The sequence below is a fragment of the Zonotrichia leucophrys genome, chromosome 19 (assembly GCF_028769735.1).
Source record: "Zonotrichia leucophrys gambelii isolate GWCS_2022_RI chromosome 19, RI_Zleu_2.0, whole genome shotgun sequence".
Lineage (NCBI taxonomy): Eukaryota > Metazoa > Chordata > Aves > Passeriformes > Passerellidae > Zonotrichia > Zonotrichia leucophrys.
In genome coordinates this window covers 7,399,270-7,419,837 of record NC_088188.1, presented here as the reverse complement: position 1 = coordinate 7,419,837, position 20,568 = coordinate 7,399,270, and the positions used below count along the sequence as shown (strand labels likewise).

General features: G+C 40.3%; 1 protein-coding gene across 1 annotated transcript in view; it reads right to left on the bottom strand.

Moving 5' to 3' along the window:
- Positions 1-20,568, bottom strand: part of TAOK1 (TAO kinase 1) — a 61,937-nt gene that overhangs the window by 23,788 nt on the left and 17,581 nt on the right. The window contains exons 2-7 of the mRNA XM_064729449.1: positions 10,023-10,249; positions 5,965-6,036; positions 2,954-3,055; positions 2,110-2,155; positions 1,122-1,218; positions 647-760 (exon numbers count right to left, since the gene is read on the bottom strand). Of these exons, the coding sequence (XP_064585519.1) occupies positions 647-760; positions 1,122-1,218; positions 2,110-2,155; positions 2,954-3,055; positions 5,965-6,036; positions 10,023-10,154 (563 nt within the window). The 5' untranslated portion in view covers positions 10,155-10,249. The remainder of the gene's footprint in view (positions 1-646; positions 761-1,121; positions 1,219-2,109; positions 2,156-2,953; positions 3,056-5,964; positions 6,037-10,022; positions 10,250-20,568) is intronic.

The following is a 20,568-nucleotide window of genomic DNA, read 5'->3' as shown; positions in this document are numbered from 1 at the left end:
AGGCATGACCATGGGATACTGGGAGAAAGACCAGGCACCCACACTGGTGCAGGCCTGCAGAGGCTGGGTGATGTTCTCCTGTGCTTGCCCAGCTTTCCATTTGTGACTATCATCACCTTCTCACCCTCCCACATTTCCAATAGTTTAGCTGGCTGACCAACTGTGGTGAAATAATTATAACATGCAGTTGAGTAAACACCACAGATTAGGTGTAAGAGATCAAGAGCATACAAGGGATCTGCAAAGGGGTGGTTCAGTGAACCTGGCCTTTCCTATGGAAGAAAAAACACTTCAGTTATTTCAACAACCAGACATGGTGAGAATACATGAATTGTTTAAACCACTGGGGGGAGTGATTAAAATATATTACAGATGATTCAATCCCACCTCTATCACTTTAGGTCAGTCTAAGCAGAAAGCAAAATGTTTTTATTACTTTTTGTGAATACAAACACAGGGATACACAATTTCTTGGAACTCAGAGCCTGCTTACTATTGAAACTGTTTTTTCTAACAAAGTACATTTTAATCATCACCACAACTGGAAGATTACAAAGCTAGCTCCAATAAACCCAAGTATATTAAATAGCCAATGCATGATCCTTTCACTTCACAAAGCCAGAAATGAGTAAATCTCTTGGCTTACCAATATGGCGTCCCCACAAATGAGTTGGCAGGAGATGCTATGGAAGCAGACCCAAAGTCAGCAAGTTTCACCTGTCCTGGCTCTGTCAGCAGGATGTTCCCTGCCTTGATATCTCTGGTGATAGAACACAAGTGTCAGTATTACTCCCCTCCTAAGAAGGAAACTCCCTATTGGACAGACTATGAAACACACCAATATTCACATGTTCAAGCTGCAAAATATTCACATTTCCTCCAAACACAAAGTCTTTAACCATTAGGTTAATTGCTTAAAGTGGCCCTTGATTTTGGATTCTTTTGTCTTACAGGTTAGTCTTGCTAGTTTTTAGACTACTACAAATCACTTGTTTGGAGCATATGGATACTGTGAAAAGCAAATCTCAGCTTACAATGTAGAATTTGGGATGGAGAGGATACAATCAACAAAACAAATTATGTGTAAGTGTGTATGAGACAGCAAAAGTGTAACTACTCACCTATGGATCATATTGTGAGAATGCAAGTATGCTAATCCCTGGAGAGCACCATGGGTAATTGCTGCTATTTCCACTTCTTGCAATGGCTTTTTATGAACTTAAGGAAAGAATTTATGTGAAATTCAATATTACAGAAAACAATACAGTTTGCAGCATGCAAGCCAGTACTGTTAACAATGTAAACAGAAATACTAAAAGTCCATTTTCACTGGGTTCAGTATGAGAAGCAAATGTAAAAATAGTTCACAGAGTACATTCTATAATCAGATGTAATCTTCTAACTGTAAACCAGCAGCTATTTACTACCAGAGGGACCATTCTCCAACCATAAACTGCATTCCTGTCAGTTATGTGACCAGTCTCCCAAGTAACTTCTTGAGACTCAGTATTGAGTTTTCCATTAATGAGGTGAAACCCCAAACCCCAGAAATTTACAGCAATTCACACACAGATAAATTGTAGCAACACAGATCAGATTCTGGCAGCTCAGCTTTTGGTCCTGAAATGCTTCTGGCAAGGAAAGGAACAACTTATTGGCCACACATATCTCTTCAAAGCCAGGCCATTATAAGAAGTCTGATAGAAAAATGACCATTTAATGAAAGACCTCATCAGCACAACCCTAACACTGCTGTAGTGCTATTCTAGTCAACAGGCCTACAGTTGTTAGTAAGCATTTGGATCAACAGCAAGGGTTTTCAGAAGTAAATCTTGAACTGTCATGGCAGGAGAACCTAAAACTCAGAAGCAAACAAATAGCTGACTTTAAAATAACACAAACTAAGGAGAAGCTAAGAACCTGGGAAAACCAATATTTTACAGAAAAACCACTACAACTATGCAAGAATTTGACAAACTGCACCTATTTATACACACTCTGGCCCCAAACAAAACTATAAACTCAAGGAAAATTCTGTAATGCTGTAACCCCCTAGTTCAGTACTCTACTTCTGACTTTCCATCAAATAAACATGTGTGATTCACTTACCTTCTAGTAAGTCTGATGCTGATCCTAAACAGTATTCCATAACAAGCTGTTACAGGAAGAAATCAAAGTAGTTAGAAAATCTGTAATAGTGAAAACATGTTTTTTAGACTTGTACGGAGAAATCTAGAACTAATCCCTGGAGCACAGAGTGCAGGTTGCCATAACAAAGCAAATATTGCTTGTACCATAAACTCCATCCCAGCACTGTCACACTGACCCCTCCCACAAGTACAGCTCTAACTGGAATTAAGCATAACCTTCCTGTGTAAGATACCAAGCAACACCACTTGTAAGGAAGGCTAAAGCACATTCATGACCAGTTAGATATTGTATTACATATCATATTTTATATGCACATACTTAACAGGAATGTTAAACTGCACTTAACAAGCTTATCAGAGTATTAAAGGGCTATTTAGGGATTTACTTAAGATTCTGTCCCAGACAGATTTCAAAAAGAGAAACTAAAACTTTGCCCTACAGATTTATTGAAGCTAACTCACAAAACAGTACTTACAACTTAAACTATTAGTTCAATAATATGATTTCTTTAGTATATTGCACTACAAAACTTTATTAGTGATGGGTGCACATTATTTCAAATACTCAAGTTTATCCAGCTAAATACACTAGAACAGCAACACTTAATCTAAGCAAAAAGGCAAATTTCCTTAAATCTTGGTTCCAGAAAGTACATTCAGTTTGTTGAGCACCTGTAAGGCCCTTGGCTATGCTCATCTCAGTCTGTACAACACCAGTGCTCAGGTGCCTCCCAAAATCCAGCTGGAGGGATTTCAAAGCACCTTAAAGCAAGGAAGAGAAGTGCAGAGCAGCATTTGCTTACCCATGCTGTATGCTCCCGCAGATAGCAGCCTTTGTATTCTATACTGTTGGGGTGTTTTATTCTTTGGAGGAACTTGACTTCCTTAATAATATCCTGCCATTTCTGTAGGGAATAAAATAAACAGAAAGACTTTCTAGAACTGTTACCTTGTTCTTGTTGTTGTTACTATGTAGTTTCATTATTTCAAGAGGCAAAACTATCTCAAGGTTCAAATCAAAGTAAGTTTGTATCAACACTATGATATTCACTGCTTAACTCTTCAGCAGACCCACAAAATAAGTTGCTGATCAATTAGGCTCAATGCAAGGATTTCTCATCAATGTAATGCTTTATGTTTATATATCTGTATGTGTGAATAGGATATACTGGTAAACACTTAATATCTGAGCAAGTCCTCAAAAAAGAAGTGATCCTCTACTAAGGGATAGCAATTCTGTTGTCAAATCAAACATACACCCCAACCTGAAAGAGATGTGGGTGCTAAGTGTCCTTCAGTAGGATCAGCTGCCTCTCTCAAGTCTTGTTACTATAAAGACCTATCCCTACTAGTCACTATATTACACTGGATGAGCCTCCCTCTATCAGCTGCCAACTATCTGAATACATTCTTGATAATGTTTCTCTATTACTAGTTTAATCTTTACGAGGGCCAATTTAAAATGAGTTACCTACCAGATAAAGGAATGGTTCTGCTGGAGAAAAATAAACAGATAAAACAAAGCCAGGTTTATAATAAGGGGAGCTCTGTTAGTGCAACTTTAAAGCACAGAAGAGGCCAAAATGTCAAGTTCCAACGTGTGCCTGGACACTGACATTGCTTCCCTCAGAGACCTCCAAGTCCCCCCATGTGCTGCACATCCACATCTCCTCAGGTAATAAAGGCACGAGTCTGAGAGTGCCACAGAAAAACTACAACCACAGAAAGTACCTTCGAAACCAAATGCAGCAGCTGAAACCATTAAAGTATGCAGCCATAAATGTAAGTGTGTTGACACTGCAAATGTTTTTGAGCAACAGTATCAGTTGTGAAGTTAACCAGAGGGAGAAGAACCCAACACCAAAAGGCTCAAGAGTTGGTTTCCAGGTCCTGTTAATCTCTCAGCACACTCTTCCTCACGTGTTGGTATGTGGGTAGTACTCACAGAGGGACAGAGGGCCACCTTCCCCAAGGCTTTGGAAAACATGTGCCAAGCCTCAATAAAAATTTTAGGGTTAGAGAAACACATGAAACCAGGGAACACAGAAGCCCACAACTGAGGCAGCTGATTGACTACATTAGGCATTTCTCAACACCAGAATTGCTACAGGATGACACAGTGCAGCTGTAGCACAAACTCTCTCACTGACACTGGAGTGACTTGGTTGCCTTTTACCTTCAGCCTTAAAGGCTTTGAGGAACTAAGTAATAAAAGCCAAACCAAGAAAGCATCATGTTAAATTTCTATACTGGGAAGAGAGAAGTCATGTATTAGTCAAGAAGTATTCATGATTTCCTGCATAAAAAAAAAAAGCTCCAAGATCACATTAAGAGCACAGTACTACATTTTTCAAAGGTTTTAAACCTATTCTTAGTACAAAATATGACATTATTTGAGAGAATAATTTTTTCCCACCAATGATAATATCTTATTATGAAACTAAATGATACCAGAATGCCCTTAATCAATTTTCTTTGCATCAGCTCTATCATAACTCCAGTGAACTTCTGAACAAAACAAATAAATATGGATGTAAAATAGAAAGTGTTTTAATCCTGCTCTTATTACTTTCTTCAAAATAAAGAAACATACGCATTGAAGACAAACAAAAGCTATTTCTGAAGCATGCACAGTTTGTTTCATTCATGTGAATAGAGTATTTATAGCTCACAGTAATTAAAACAGTAGGACAAGTAGCAAGTACAAATTATTCTTTCATCAGTACACAGTTAAACAAGTCACCGCAGCGACAAAACAGAAACAGGCACAGCAAATTTAACTCTGAAGCTAGAATTCAGGACTGCTGGAGAGACACTGCCACCTCTACCTCCTACACAGACACACACACAGAGGAAGGAATAGTTCAGCCCCTTGGAGTGCAGATGATCAATACACAAAAGGCAGGCACAGAAAGCAATGAGCTGTAAGTCGAACTCATCAGAGCAAGGCTGCTGCTAAGATTGGAATATAGAGAATGGAGGGAGGGAACCATAAATGCTTTGGACAAAATGCTTATGAGAAATACCTCTGTTGAAAAATCATGCCATGGTTTGATAGATGTTATTTACCAGAAATAATATCAAATTAGCTGCTTGTGTCATCTTGGGCTTTTCAAGAATCTGTATTAGCACTTAAACGCTTCAAGTATAAAATCAGCTCTCTCTGCTAAGCATCCCAAGGAAAGGAGACACATCTGGGGTGGCCATGAAAACACTTAATATCTAAATCTCAGAGGCCCACTTCTACAGACCCTTCTGCAAAGACTGCCTTAATCCCTGGCTCTGGCAATTCTTGTGGAATTATGCTGCTGTTCAGATTTTCACACTCATTCATTCACCACTCTTTTGCCTTTGTTTCAGCTGCTCATGAGCACAGTCATTCAGGGAGGGATGCATTCTGCCTCACTACTCGGTACAAGCAAGGCTCCCTCTCACTACTGTATCCATTTCCATCATTCCTTTGTCCTGGATTTTGGAAACGTATTTAAAATGGAACATTTAAGGGCAGTAAGACACCAACACACAAACTCATAATTTTAATTTTTTTTCCTGTCTACACATTTCTGTGGTCCCAAAAAGAGCCTTTTGTATAGTTCCACCTCTCTTTTTTTCAGGAGCAGACTACACTGATATACAGAATACACAGAACAGTAAATACACTGAACAGTAAATTGATTTGTTTACACAGTACTCTTATTCACCTTTACAGTCACAGAAAATATTTCTCCTGCAGGAACCCAAGCTAACTAAAGCCATCCCAATATAGTAATTATTTGCAATGATCAAGGTTTAATATACAACATGTTCTACATACCTCATTGGACTGCTTCCCACTATATGACATTTTCTTGATGGCCACCACTTCATTGGTGCGCACATCACGTGCCTGTAACAGGAAAACACAATCCATCAGCTCCTTCAGGCCCCAGCTTCCCATAAGATGCAAACCACACACAATCATCAAATAATTTCTAGTCTTAGTTAATTTTTGCAGAGCATTAAACTGAAATATCTTCCAAGAGGTGTTACTGCTGCAAGAATTAGAAACTTCTTTCCAAAGTGAAAGCGAGACAAGGTGTGATATTATTCCATGCTCAGCATCCACCAAGTCTCTGCAGGAGTCAAGCATTGTGACTTAAACTAAAACTCAGCTCTGATTCAAGTAGAAGGGATTTTCCCTAAATCAGCTTCTCTCCCTGCCCAGGTCCATTCCCCATGAAACAGAAGCAAGGCTCAGCCACCCAGTTCCATTCAATCCATGTGGAAAGATGTCACACAATGCACTGGAGACAGCCACCAGTGTCTGGAGCAGGTTTCTCCCCAGTGCTCCCAAAAATGTTGTATCTTAAAGGAAGGCAGATGATACAGAGAGACACGGCAGCAACCCAAGTGACCCATCTTCAGATGAGGCTTCTCAGTTTCACAGTATTGTTATTTACACTGCACCATAAATGTACATGGTTTTTCACACTTCAAAGGCAAACTTCCTGACTTCAGACAGCAACAATGCAAGGCAAGGACTGGACAAGAAGCTTTGTTTCATTCAGCACCAAAGCAAGGGCTCATTCCCCACAGCAGAAGAGGCAGCACCTTGCAGGAAGGATGGCTCCAAATAAGATCCCAGATTTCCTCTGTTAGAGATTTCAGCAGCACAGGAGGGTGGTGGAGGAAAAGACCTCTGAGTCTCTCTGATAATAATAATCAACTTGGACATGAAGCCAAATGATATAAATCAGAATAATGTGCACCACAGCAATCACAGATGACTGATGAAAATGTTGATTTTTAATATATTTGTACTATCAAGCACAACCTACCAGAACATGGATTAATGAAGTACTAGGGCTCTGCCTTTTGTAAAAAGGTTTTTCAGTCATGTTTTAATTCTGCTGTTCATTAAAGAGATTCCCAGAATTCCTTGCCAGTCTTTTTTTCAACTGGCTATGATAAGGTTGAACCAATACTATTTTTACTTTTCTTTCTGTTTCAGAGGATCCTCTCACTGCTACTACCTGTAAAGTTGGGGGGGGTGATTATTTTTGTTGTTTGAAACAAAAAAGAATCAAATTCTGACTGTTAGATCTTTACTGACTAAAGACAATCTCTGAAACATTCAACTGTGTGAAGAACTGCCAATAAAGCAGGGAAGCAAAATACTACAGTAAAGCAGAAGGAACCCAGCTCTAACAAAAGAGAGTGGGTTATTCTTCTGCTCCATCTGCAGTGTTCCAGTGTAGTAGGTTTCCTGTGTCAAGCAAAAGCTATTATTACACTGCAGAGCAGGGAGTAGGGTAAGGATAATACCAAAAATGATTCAGAGGTGCCAGACTTGCAGTTTCTAAGAAACTAAAACCATGAGGTGAACCAGCAAAATTCATATCAATTATAAAAGGAAAAAAATATATGAAAGGAACTTTCTGCTATGAAGGATGCAACAGAAACAAAGAGACAGGAGTAAGATCAATATATATCACCCATTGTTGGGAACAGTGCTAAAAGGGAAGGAAGATGGGCACAACTATCAGTGAAACCCTAAACTCTATTTTAAATTACGTAGGGGAGATTCCAGGATTAAATGGATTTTCTATTGGGTAATTACCCCCACATCTATTTATCAACCACATTTTTTGGCGCAGGCTGCATGCCATGAAAGCTGCCTGGAGAGAGGATGCTTTGCACCAGAAAACCCAAGCAAACAACACCTGACAGAGTTTGCTGAACAGCTACAGTCCTAGAGAGGGAGAACTGTCCTGGCTGACACCCCAGAAATATTAAAATCACAGAGTTGCATTTGCTTTTTTTAGTTTCCCTGTGATCTGGGATAATTGAAAAACAATTCCTAGACAAAAGCCAGGAAGATGTGCAAGGGCAGCTCCCTTTAACCATCCAAATGAGCAAGGCTTGTTTCATGGCAGACATGTATGCACATATATCCTGCTTTCCTCCAAAAGCTCCACACAAAGGATCAACATCTGGTGACCAGAGTAGCTTCAGGATTGATACAGGCAAAGTATGCACAAAGAAAAAGTGGAGTATGTCACTGGCTTCAGTAATATCATTTAAAGCAGTTATTAACTATAATCCAATATTATGTTAATTAGAGAAAGTTTAATTGTTTGCCGTAGCAGAATCAAAATTTTGTCAAGAAACTTAAGAAGTTTTATTTCTAGCTTTACAGAGGAATAAAGCACCCAAGAGACAGACTCCCCTATGCTTCAGTTCTTCATGCTTTCACATTAAATTTCCCTCTCCAGAGTTGTCTCTCTGATCTTTTGGGCTTCTGTTTGAAGGATGGGGCACATTGCATGGAACAGTTTCAGATTCAACATCTCAGAACCATTGGTAGTAAAAAAGACATAACACAAAACTTAGAGGTTTAAACTTCCTAATACAGAAACAGCAATAGAGTGTCTTTATCAGAAACCTTCTCTTGACAAAAATGAATCCCCTGCACGGTCTGGGGTTGTGTGATGCACTACTTAGACTTGTCTTTATGCAAGTGCCAAATCGGAGGTACTTTCTGACAAATAAGCACAATCCAAATGCCAGCAAGTAATTGCACTCTATAGTGAGTAAATACCGATCTATAATGAACTGGTGATTTAAAATGGTGGGGGAAAAAGAGAAAGAATGGCTAGAAATTAACGACCTCTGAGTTGCAATTGCTTTGGAGATGGAGCTGGTAATGGGCCATCAGCCCTTACCACAAGGACAAAGTTCAGGCAGGCTACAAAAACCTCATGGCAGCTTCCTGCTGGTGTTTGGGAATGCTGTTTGCTTCCAGCTCACAGCCTATCTGCAGCTGCATTTTGGGTTTCCATATCTGTGTGGTCCATGCGTGCCTCTGAAAGATACAGTGTTCCAAAAAATCTTCCACAATATTTCTTCAATAATATTTCCACATAGCAGGAAGGCAGATTTGTCAGTTCCCTCCCTTGATATTCACTCTTTAACCAAAGTGAGGTGAATTTAAGGCCACAGGTGAGGATTGTTTCGTTAAAAAACACTTCCTCCCCCAGATCTGTTCCCAGACAGTGGTGGCTCATAGTTTTAAGCAGGGAACAAAATTAAGAAGCTTTTCCTAATTAGTTCATCTGTGCTGTATTAAATTTGTGCTGGAAGGTTCCCAACATGGTCTGCTGCAATTATTAACACTGAATAGGCATTCTCATAAAATAGTGACACAAATGGCTTTCTGAAGGGAAATTGGCAGGTTTGGCCACACCTCCTATAATTATAAACGTGAAAAGGTTTCTGAGGAAAGTGTTTTTTAATGAAGGCCCCACAATATTTGGTTAGCACACAGCAAGCTGCACTGAGGTTGCCATGAGGATCCCTTCATGTCAGGTAAGTATTATGCAGATGGATACTGGGATTCTTGCCTGCAGTAGGAATGGATGTGACAGGACAAATGACAACAAAAGCACCCACACTCAGGTGTCAAACATAAAGAATGGCTTTAAGGGAGCCTCGGGGTATGCACAAAGGGGAAGAGAACTCCATTTCTCTCAAGGAACAAGAGGTGATAAGGAGATGATCAGACCAAGAGAAGTGCACTGCCAGTCAGAATTGATGGAGCAGAAGTCCACGTTTTAATTTGCACATAAATCCCTGCCTGCAACATAATGATGCACCTAAAGGGCAAGGACAAAGTTTCCAGGGGTTTTTTTTTGTATGCAAACACCTCGCAGAGACTGCAAGTTTGTGAAAGGATTGAGACCATACAGACACACAAGATAACATCTCTGCCCCAAACACCACACAAAAAAAGTCACAGTAGTTAGTTTCTTTTCCTCATTATGCTCAAAAAAGTCTACACCCACAGTTTAAAAAGTAACACAGCTAAAATTCACAAGTCGTGGTGCTACTTACAAAATAAACTGCTCCGAAGCTTCCATGGCCAATCTCTCGGAGATCTGTGAAGAGCTTTTCTGGATCTTCTTTGAAGAAGAGCTCTGCAATTTCGGGGTCCTTCAGGCTGCCCGCTCGGCTGGTTGATGGCATCCTGCTGGGCAGTCAGCCGACCGACTATCTGGGTTTAAAGTGCTGCTTCAACCCTTGGCTCATCTGTATGAATGGAGCCTCTTCAGCATGGATTACTGCAAGAAAAAGATTGCAATCCTTCACTGCTTGTCCTCTGCTCAAAGAGCCCCAAACAAGCCACAGCAAAGCAGCTTCCACTTCCTCCAGAGCAGGCAGCCCCGGTGCTGGGATAATGTCACAGCCCCACTGTGACACCAGTCAAGGACCTCATCTAGGACGGAGACCAAAATCAAAACACAAAATGAGGCGCATTCCATGCTCCAGCATCTGCTCCATCACCTGCAGAGCAGTCAGAAATCTCTGACCAGTTCATCACCAGTGAGTGCACATCACTGTGACACCCTCCCTCTGAAGAGCTACACCCACTGGGTCCTAAAAAATTGTTTGGATTTTGCGCTGTCTATCACAAAGTGCCTGTTCTTCAGGGGTTTACTTGCAATCCTTTTCTCATAGAAACAGCATCCAGAACAGGAGATACCCAATTCCACACCCGCTGCTCCTCCTTCTGCTCTGCTTCAGCAGAGGCAAACACACATTGAAATTGTGACTGGCATTTGAGACAATGGACAATAGGCCATTGGCAAACCCTTTCTTCAGAGGAACTTGCAACTTCAGACACAACTGGGAATGTATAAAATTCTTTCTGTCTGCACCATGAGTTCACGTTCATTTACTACAAGCTTTGTGTCTTGGAATCTATCCAAAATAAAAGTATTCTGTTAAGTTGTGCTAAAATCTTACTATATCTTTACAACACGTGATGCCAAAAAACCACTACAAATAAAAAGCCCTTTTTCTCCTAAAGGGAGGTCTTAGGATTTCCTATCAAATCCCTGTAAATTATCACTAATAAAAACAATTCTGTCACTGGCAAACAGTTAATCACACATCTCTCTTCTTTCCAAAAAAAAATCTGTCTGGCCAAGAGTTGTGCTTTTTTTATTTTTATTTCATGTATCAAATTTGTTTTTTAAAAAAGTTGGAGGTTTATTTCCATTATGAAGATGTGAAGGACAACAAGCCTAAGCTTAAACAACACATCAGAAGGCCCTGTCCATTTCTCCTCCCTTTCTGGACACTATAAACTCCACCTTTTTCCAAGCCTCTAGACCATCAATGAATCATTTGTTTTCCAGTCCCTGCAGAGGAATTCCTGCAAGGATGGAAAAAGACATATTCCTGCATGTTTGTGCTCAGTGGTTCTCCTCTCTGGAGAGTTGCAGCATGTGCAAGTCCCACAGCCTGCCTGCTCCTCGTTAGAGACCTCCCAGCATTGCTGCAGAGCCTGGCTGTGAAACACAGCCGAGATGTACCTGGCTGTAAAATCCACAGCAATCTCCAGTTTTTCTGAGGAAAGCATGCATGGGAGAGAGAAAGCACAGAAAGGAAGCAAAATCCAGCATTTTCCTCCAAGCAGTCAGCATTCAAAGAGATTTATAATGCAACCCAGAATGCATTTCCGTGATCGCCCGCTCTCAGGGGAGGAGGAAAAGCTGACACTGAAATCCCAGTGGTGGACCAAGCAGAAGAACTTCTACACACATACAGAAAATATGCAGCTGCTCACAGCTCTGCCACACTGCACTGCTGAGCACTCACACATTTCCTATGATGCAGGATCACTGCAGGAGCCTTGGAACAACAGCATCTGCACACAGCTGCCAGGGAGGCCGAGTGGGATGCACAGGATCGGGACTGTGATATCCCCACCTTCCCTTGCATAACACCATAACTAATACTGTGTGGGAAGGGAAATAATTAGCTCTAGCTCAGCCCATACCTGAAGCACACTACATTTATGAAAGCTGGAGGAAAAGTGGGGTTTTTGTTATTTTTCTTTTTCATATATCAACAATATTCCACTTGATTCCAGCTCTAGCAAGCACATAACACTGAAAGACAACTGTTTCACATTTACAGCTCCCAACAAAACAATAGACAAAAAGCATGTCAGAAAAGCAAGAGAAAGGAGCTGGGGGAAGGGAGCTGATAACCAGAGCACACTCAGTATTATTGAAGGAATGTTTCTTGGATCGACGGTAATGATGTCATGTTCCATCTTTTAAGAAGCATCAGATTCTTACAAAAAGGACATTGTTGTTCAAAAGCAACTGCTGCAATCCCAGAATGCCCTTTTCCCTACATCTGTTAGTCAGAGGGGCTAGGCTTGGATAAACCTGCTAATATGGCCAAAAGTCACATGTCGCTGTGAGCGAGCGTGCGTGTGAGAGCCAGCGCGAGGGAAAAGCTGAGATGGGTTACAGCCTGCTCCCCCTCCCCAGGGACCCCCACGCCAAACCAGCCACCACACTCCTTCCTGCTGTCCCTTCTGAGCATGCCTCTGAAATGTCAGCAACAGGAACATTTCTTCCTGCAGCTGAAACTCCTACCAGGCCCACTGACAACACACACAGGCGTGGGATGGGACAGAGCAGAACTCCTCACCTACCGTGATACACCTTAAAATACATTTTTTCCCCCCTTTATTCTTGAGAACATCAAGAAAAATTTCATTATCTTTATCCTTGGAAATAATTGCTGCTTTGAAATGCATGAGAAAAAAACCACTATTAAGTATTAAAATCTATTTAACAGAATAGTCACAAACGTGTACATGACACTGTGCTTATCATTTGATCTCCTCAGATGGAGCAGTAAAATGCATTAATGTAAATTCCATCCATAAGAAATCCTTACACAGTCTCGCCTAATGAAGTGCTCCAATTTTTATGGATGCTACAATATTAAATTCCCTCTTCTTTTTACCCAGACAACAGGCACTGCCTGCCAAAGCCCAGCAGTGCCAGCAGCAGAGCTCTGCCTCCTGCCTTGCAGTAATGACACCTGAATGCTGTGGGGAAATGGAAAGCAGGAGAAGTGGCACACAAAGCAGCCATTGCATTATTTTAAGTGTATTAAAAATACAGGCGAGACTCAGGATTAAAACAAAAAAATCAACCCCACAACTAAACTGCCCTGAAAATTAAATCACACACCAGCAGGCAGCTGCTTTTCTGAAGTACAGTCAAGTTGCACTTGGGTATTTTACATTCTTCCACCAGTGCAGAATATTCACTACAGGGTTTTTGGATTGGTGCAGCAATACTGTTAAATACAATTGTTCCCAGTGGATGGGACTGATCATCTCACTTCAGATGAGATCAGGTGGCTGGATTCTGGCGCTGGCCAAGGGACGGGCACTGAAAACAGGATACAGCACCCTCTGAGTTTGTGTGACTACCTACTGGCCACCTTGCAGGCTGCTAAAATTAGAAAAAATAAACCCACATTTTTTCCTAGGTGTCACTCATATGAAAAGATAATATTGCACTGCATAACCACAATTACCAGGACTTCAATCTTGACCAATAAGGTGGAGTAGGAACATGAGACAGATTCAAAGCAAACCAGGGAATGACCAAGGCACAGGACTATTTCCACATAGTAGTCTGAACTCACTACACTTAGTGGCTACCATTACTGGTGTAAATGACACTGACTACAGGCCAAAATGTTTTATCACATTACTTTCATCTGAACAACTATCAGTTAGCAGAAACCACATGCACACATCCACAAAAGTCTATGAATCGATAAGATGTTACATCCCTGTAATTATGGCTACATTAAAGGTACACACACACCCCTTGAACCTCTGACACAAGAAAGCTGAAGATGAGGACGGGATAAGATCTGTTCTCTTTGGAGTTTTCTGCCTCTTGCCATGTCATCTCAAGCTCAAGTGAAGACCCACCCCTGTGACTAACATCCCCTGGGATGCTGCAGAGTGGAACAAGCAAAGCTCCAAATGGTCAGCTGCCATAATTAAAGTGCATATTTCAGTCTTCTGCTAGGAGACCTCAGAGAAATTAAAATCTGTCCACACTACACTAAACTCTCTGATAGATAACTCAGGTTATCTGTCAGTGTCACAGATAACCATTTTCAGGTAATATACACCAATGTACTAAAGAGAATGTGCTTGGCATTCCCTGCAGAAGAGAAGGGAATCACACACTGAGGTTATCACCTGTCCATATTATTTCTCAAGTTCCCATTCAGACCAACTGAGTGAATGACACTGACTAGAAGGTACTTGGTTACACTAACCATGAGATACAGTATAGCATTTTTAGTTCCTTAAGACGGTTCAAAAGTTTGCAGAAACCAAATTACACCACACATTGACTTGTAGATGATTAGCACTGAAAAGCAGCATGCTTTGTCCCTACAAATGACATTTCAAGGAACCAATACATCCAACAAAAATATGAGAACCAGAGCTAAACAAATATCATGTGAGCACAAAATGGAAACAACAAACAGATTTCTGCATCCATCATCCTGTGTCTCCCCATTTCACTGGGAACAAGAGCCACACAGGCTTCCACAATGGCTGTGGAGGCCAAGAGGAAAGCTGTCCTCTATTACTGAGCTATAAACAAAGTTATTTACAATTCGAGACATAAATCTTGTTTTATGTTATAGTCATCTGGTATCCCATACACTTAGCACAGTAACATCTATAAAAACTTCTCTTTGCTGTCAAACATAGCTACACTGTGTTTTTCCCTCATTGAATATATATGACACTTTAAAAACAAACAAACCAAGCAGGAGACCAGTTACAGCCCCTATGATCTTCACAGCTGACACTAACAGCAAAGACTAGAAAGTGAATATTCAATACAAAAAACTACTGGTTTTTCGCAGATCTTCTTATTCAAAGTAATAAAACAACCAACAAAAACACCCCTCACACCACTAAAAAACAACTACCCATCATTTAGAAACTGATATCTTGATTTTTTTTTAAAGAATCTGTATTGGTGGTAGTGCAAACAGTTGCTAAATCTTAGTGTAATTTTCTCTGGCATGATCTAATGCACAAGCACCAAATAAGATGGGGAATGAGTGTCATCATACAACTATCAAAAATGGGAAAAGGGATTTTCTGTTACTTGCATGTGGGTCAGATCCAGGGAGTGTATGAAGCTGAGATTAAATTATCCTCTCAACACACTATTAAAAATTTCCTGAATGGCTTCCAGCTGACACTGAAAATTTCCACAACTATCCTAAATATGATAAACTGAAACTGTTGAAAGAACTGATTTTCAATTATTTTCTTTTACTTGCAATTACACCTGAAGTAAGAGCTAGATGGTAAGAATGCCTAAAGAATTATTAGATTTTTTAAATGCTTAAAATAACGAATTTTACAAGTTTCTCTGTAGTATTGAATACTTGACCTGAAAGCACAAATTCTTTTGGAAGCAGCAGACAAATCACTCCCCATTTCTATCAACTCAGAATAAAAGCTTGCAATATAAAAAAGATGAAAGCACTCTAAGAAAAGTAAGAATTTAACCTGGAATGGGAAGTGGAAGAGCTGTACCATTCATGGGAACAGCAGAAAAGATGATGAAGGTCCAGCATCAGAAGACATGAACAACCATCAGGCAGTGCTGATATATGTGACTTTAGGAATGATGCCACTTGAACTTGATTTAAATTTATTATCTGCATTTAAATCAGCCCTCAGAATTTGTCAGGCTAAAATTCCATGCATGGAGTTACCTTACCCAGAAAGACAAAGGGCAGGAATTACCCACTACAGGTCCCATCACTTTGACTGTTCCCAAAGCCAGGTGCCAGCAGTGGTGGGGCCTTTCCACAAGGGCACAGACAGAAGTTCTGGTGGCTCCCCTGCAATTCAGGGAACCTGCAGCCAGTGTGAGACTGTCAGATCCAAGATTGTCCCCATCCTTCTGCACAGCTCAGCAAACACAGAAGGACTCAGGTCCATCAGGTCCTCCATGGATCCTGGGAAAGCACATTCCTGATCACTGCACCACGCTCTTCCTTCCAGCAAGCTTGTCAAAACTATATTACACTGTTTTTTATTGCTTTGCATTTCTTGAAACCTCTTAACCCAGGCTCTGCTCCACCCAGCCAGCCCTTTTTTTCCTGTTCTGACAAAAGCAGAGTAATTCTCAAGGGCCTTAACAAGCTCTGAACACATGGAAGAAGAGTTACTGTGCTCACAGCAGAAGGTGGCTGTTTCCTTGAATAGCTCAAAATCAGCTTCCTGTCCACCCTCAGTGACCCCAGGCAGATGGCAGCAAGACAGTTGTGTCCCAGTGACTGTCACAATGGAAGGTCCATCAGCACCTCAAACCTCCCAGAACAGACAGGAATTGTAGTCCCTTGCCTCATGCAAAACCCCGTATCACAGACTCCTTGTGCACTGGGCTAAGCCTCTCCCACCAAGCTAACAACATGTTATTTTTTCTCCTCCTAGTTCTGCAGTTTGGAATTTTTCCTAGAGTGGCAATTAAGGGAAATAAAAAAAACAACAAAACAAAAAAAAAAAAAAAACAAAAAACAAAAAAAAAAAAAAACCAGAAATGAAACAAGAAAAGGCTGGAGATGCAGCAAGGGGCATTTAATTTCTCCCATGCCCTGCAAAGGGGACAAAGGGCACTCAGGAACATCTCCCTTGGGATCCTGTAACTTACTTGTACCACTTAGTCGTGAGCTGCAGCTCAGAAAAAAAAAGTGCTGACAAAGTAATGAACTTGCCTTTCTCTTAATGATCTTAAAATCATTCTTTTCAGTACACTTGTTCTCCACACTGCATCCACCAGGGCTGTCAGTCACAAAGGAAAAGGGAAATGCAGATGAATGACATTCTACACGAAACTGTTAGAAAAATGTTAAATACTCAGAAAAATATCCAAAAAACTGTCACCAAACTGATCATCCTAAAATAATGCCAACTGCAAGCAGAACAAAACCACCTGGAATGGGAAGAGCAAAGTGGATTGTGGAAGGTACCTGTGGAACATGGGAAGCCCCACTGAGATTCTTTTGCACACTGCTTTTCACTCCAAGCCCATGTACATGAGATTCTCCTTTGCTTTCTGCCAGTCTCCAGGGGAAGGGGAAATTCAGAATAATTTTATTTCCAGGTGAGGAGACCCCTCTGTTGCCAAAGCCTGAAGCAGGTGAGATCTCAGACACTTCCATCAAGGGCACTTCACATGGTCTCAACTCCATGTACACCTCTGTAACAAAGTTCTGCTTCCTGCACAGGAACAGAGAACCTTCTCCACAGGAGTTCAGCAAAGAACAGGCATGAAATGCTGTCCCCTTTATCTTTCACATTCCCTCACCTAGGTATTTCTAGAAGGAATAGATTAGAAGGATAAGATGAATCTGCACCTGGATATTACAGTGAATTCTTGCAATTTTTTGTCTGTGTGAGCATCTATGTTCAAACAGGCTTTTCTTCCCCCCTCAGTCCTTCTTTCTTCATCTGACAAGGAACAAGCCTACCATTCCTATAAGATTCCCTTTTCAATTTATTTTTAAAAGATTTTTGAGGAATGGTTCTATCCTGAAAAAACCTCTTTGCAGTTTTTTTTTCTTTCCCTCTCTGCTTTTCTACCTCTGTTTTTTTCTTTCATTATACTTTTTCACAGAATAGCCTCAGGAAGACACTTTTATGTTTGAGCACTGCTTGCATTTCTCTTATACGTGTACTTGTAGACTCTGTGCCTTACTTTGATTTCCTCTCAAGATTCTGACACTAAAATGTCCATCATCAACTCCTTGAATTACTTACCCCAGCACACTTTCTGATCCAGCTGAGCTGTTCTGCTTGGGTGTTTACTTTCCAGGAATGTCACTAACAAAAGGGTCAGAAAGTTGTATTTCCCAAACCTTTTCTGACAAGCCCAGGATCTGTGTTTCTGTGCTGGGTGTAAATATTTATTTTTAATTATTTCCATGATATTTCAAGTTTTCTACGAATTTAAAAGATAAGGTAAGTGTGTTCTTGTGTTAAAGACAAGATATTCTGAACAAACTAAATCTCTTTTGACAGGTTTCATATGCCAGTTATAAGCAAACACTACCTGTATTCTTGAAAATACTAGTTTTGTTAACTGGCAATTTTTACAATATCACTCACACCAAATTTACCACTGACCCTACCACTTAAACAACATATATAAAAGACAATACTGATGCAGTTGAGAAAAATTAATACTAAAAAAATCTTGCTTTTTTCCTCCTACTATTTAAAGCAGAATATCCCAAAAGATCAAAAATTAGACCTACGGAACAGCTGAAGAACAGCCAACATTCATTTCTCAAAGACCAATGCTATGGAAGTTCAAGAAGTGCTCACCATTCCTTACCATGTTCAACACTAACATCTCCTGGATGTCTTTGCCTGTGATAGTTCTGGTACATTTATTAAGAAGGTCAGCTCTAAATTTAGTGATTCCTTAGGCTAGCAAAGCTATGAGGAAGGCAACTGGAAAAAATGAAATCTTCTGTCGCCCTTCTTTCGCAATTCAGTAAGTTCACAGTCGTTGCCAGCTCTTTTCCTTTATTAATGTAAAGCATCACATTAATAAATATTCTGTGAGTGCATCACTTAGAGCTCCATGGCCAAATCTCTCCAAGCAAGGAGCACATTTTACAAGGGACACAGTGTGGGAGATGCTGTGCTGGCAGCACACTGGCCAGGAAGAGGTTAGCAACAGGCCAGCTGATGAGAGTCAATTAAGTCTAGAGGCAAAAATACTGGGAAACTCCAGCTGCCCATAAAAAAAAAAAAATTAGTCAGATATCCTAATGGGACTTGAGTTTAAAGAAACCTTTTCTTGACCCCTAAGCAATTCTGTCCCAGAACAATAAATAGAGTAAACGTAAGCAAATTAGCTATTTTGGATTCAGCATAAATAACTCAGAAATAAGCTTCTGAAGCTCACAACACAGATAATTACCCTTGAGAAAAGAAGTAATTAAAAAGTGGCAGTATCACCACAGTTTTTGAAAAGAGGCCTGAAAGAAAGCAATTCAAAGTCTTTCTGGTCAATCAGTAAAAAAAAAAAAAAAAAAAAAAAAAAAGAAAAAAAGTTTAAATTGAGCTTGCAAATGAATTCCCTGGAGTGCAGAAGAACACTCCCACTCCTGCAAGAAGCTGTGTCCAACCCTCCAGTCCACAGGTCAGATTCTTATTTGAGCAAGTATAAACCTGGCAAAACTGATGCCAGTAGGAAGAACTTGAGGCAGAAAATAAAACCAAACACAAACAGAAAAATCCAGGAGAACTCTGTGTGATTCTGTAGGAACAATCTTACAAACCAACAGCGAGAAGCCTTGGGGAGTCACCCAGCCTGACAAAAAGCCACACAGGAGAACAAGGGAATGGAGAGAAAGTAAATAACCTGCACAAAGAAGATAACTGGGTACAAGGCAAGGTGCTGTCACAGACCAGGACAGCTGGTCCTTCCATAAACACTTAAATTAAACATTACTGACCTATGGGGACGAGTAAGCAGCTGCCCTAAAGTCTGACGTAGCTCCAGAGTGACGTTCAGCTTTTGTCACAGCTGCTGTCCCCTTCCAGCAGCTGCTGCTGCTCCAGAAGCTCCCAACAACGGCTGCAACCAAACTGAACAGAAGAATTAACTGAACTATCAATTAGTGGGAGCAACATGCTAATCACTTGGTGACTGTGCTGCACTAAGGAGCAGAAAATGAACCATTTATGCACTAGACTATATGTCATTAAAAGAACAGAACAACTCAAAAGAATATTCAAAAAGAAGGGGAAAAAGTACACAAAATTACTGTGAGAATTAGTCATAGGTGGAGAACAGAATCATCACCTCTGAATTGATAGAAAACTAAAAAAAGCAAGAGGTCAGATAATAATTACATTACATTTTGAACAAGAGAAAATGTGCTTGCAACCAGAGTGACCACAGATAATGTGTGAATCCAGCATAATGTCTGCACTTAAGATCTGGATGGGATGGAAAGGTACATGACAAGTTTTATTTAGGGCAGCTGACAGCATCAAAAAGCACACAAGAACCTTAAAAATGAGCAACAAGACAGGAGATGAAAGGTCAAAAAAGTAAAGAACCATAAAGCAAACATCTACTCTTAAACTAAACATAACTCAGGAGCTGAGCCTGCTGCAGAAAACTCAGCAAAATTATTGCACAATTATGCCAAAGACAATGTCAGACTGGGTTTTTTTAAAAAACAAGATGAAGAATCAATCAGAAAAATAATACAGAATTTCTGACAGTACTTGAAGAAGTCTCTGCCATGGCTGGAGATTATTCTTCATTCACATATAGCAGTAAAATGGAAGTACAGTAAAAAAAGCCTTAGAAATGGGAAGCTGTAAATGCCTAAAAAGACAAACTAAGCTTGAGCAGAAAGGTGTAAGAGTACTTAAAAATCATAAATAAGAATGCCATAAGTGCTCAGACTTCAAAAAAAAAGAGAGAAGCCATAAACTACAAGAGCAACATGTTTATAACACAGCAAAGGAATTCAACCA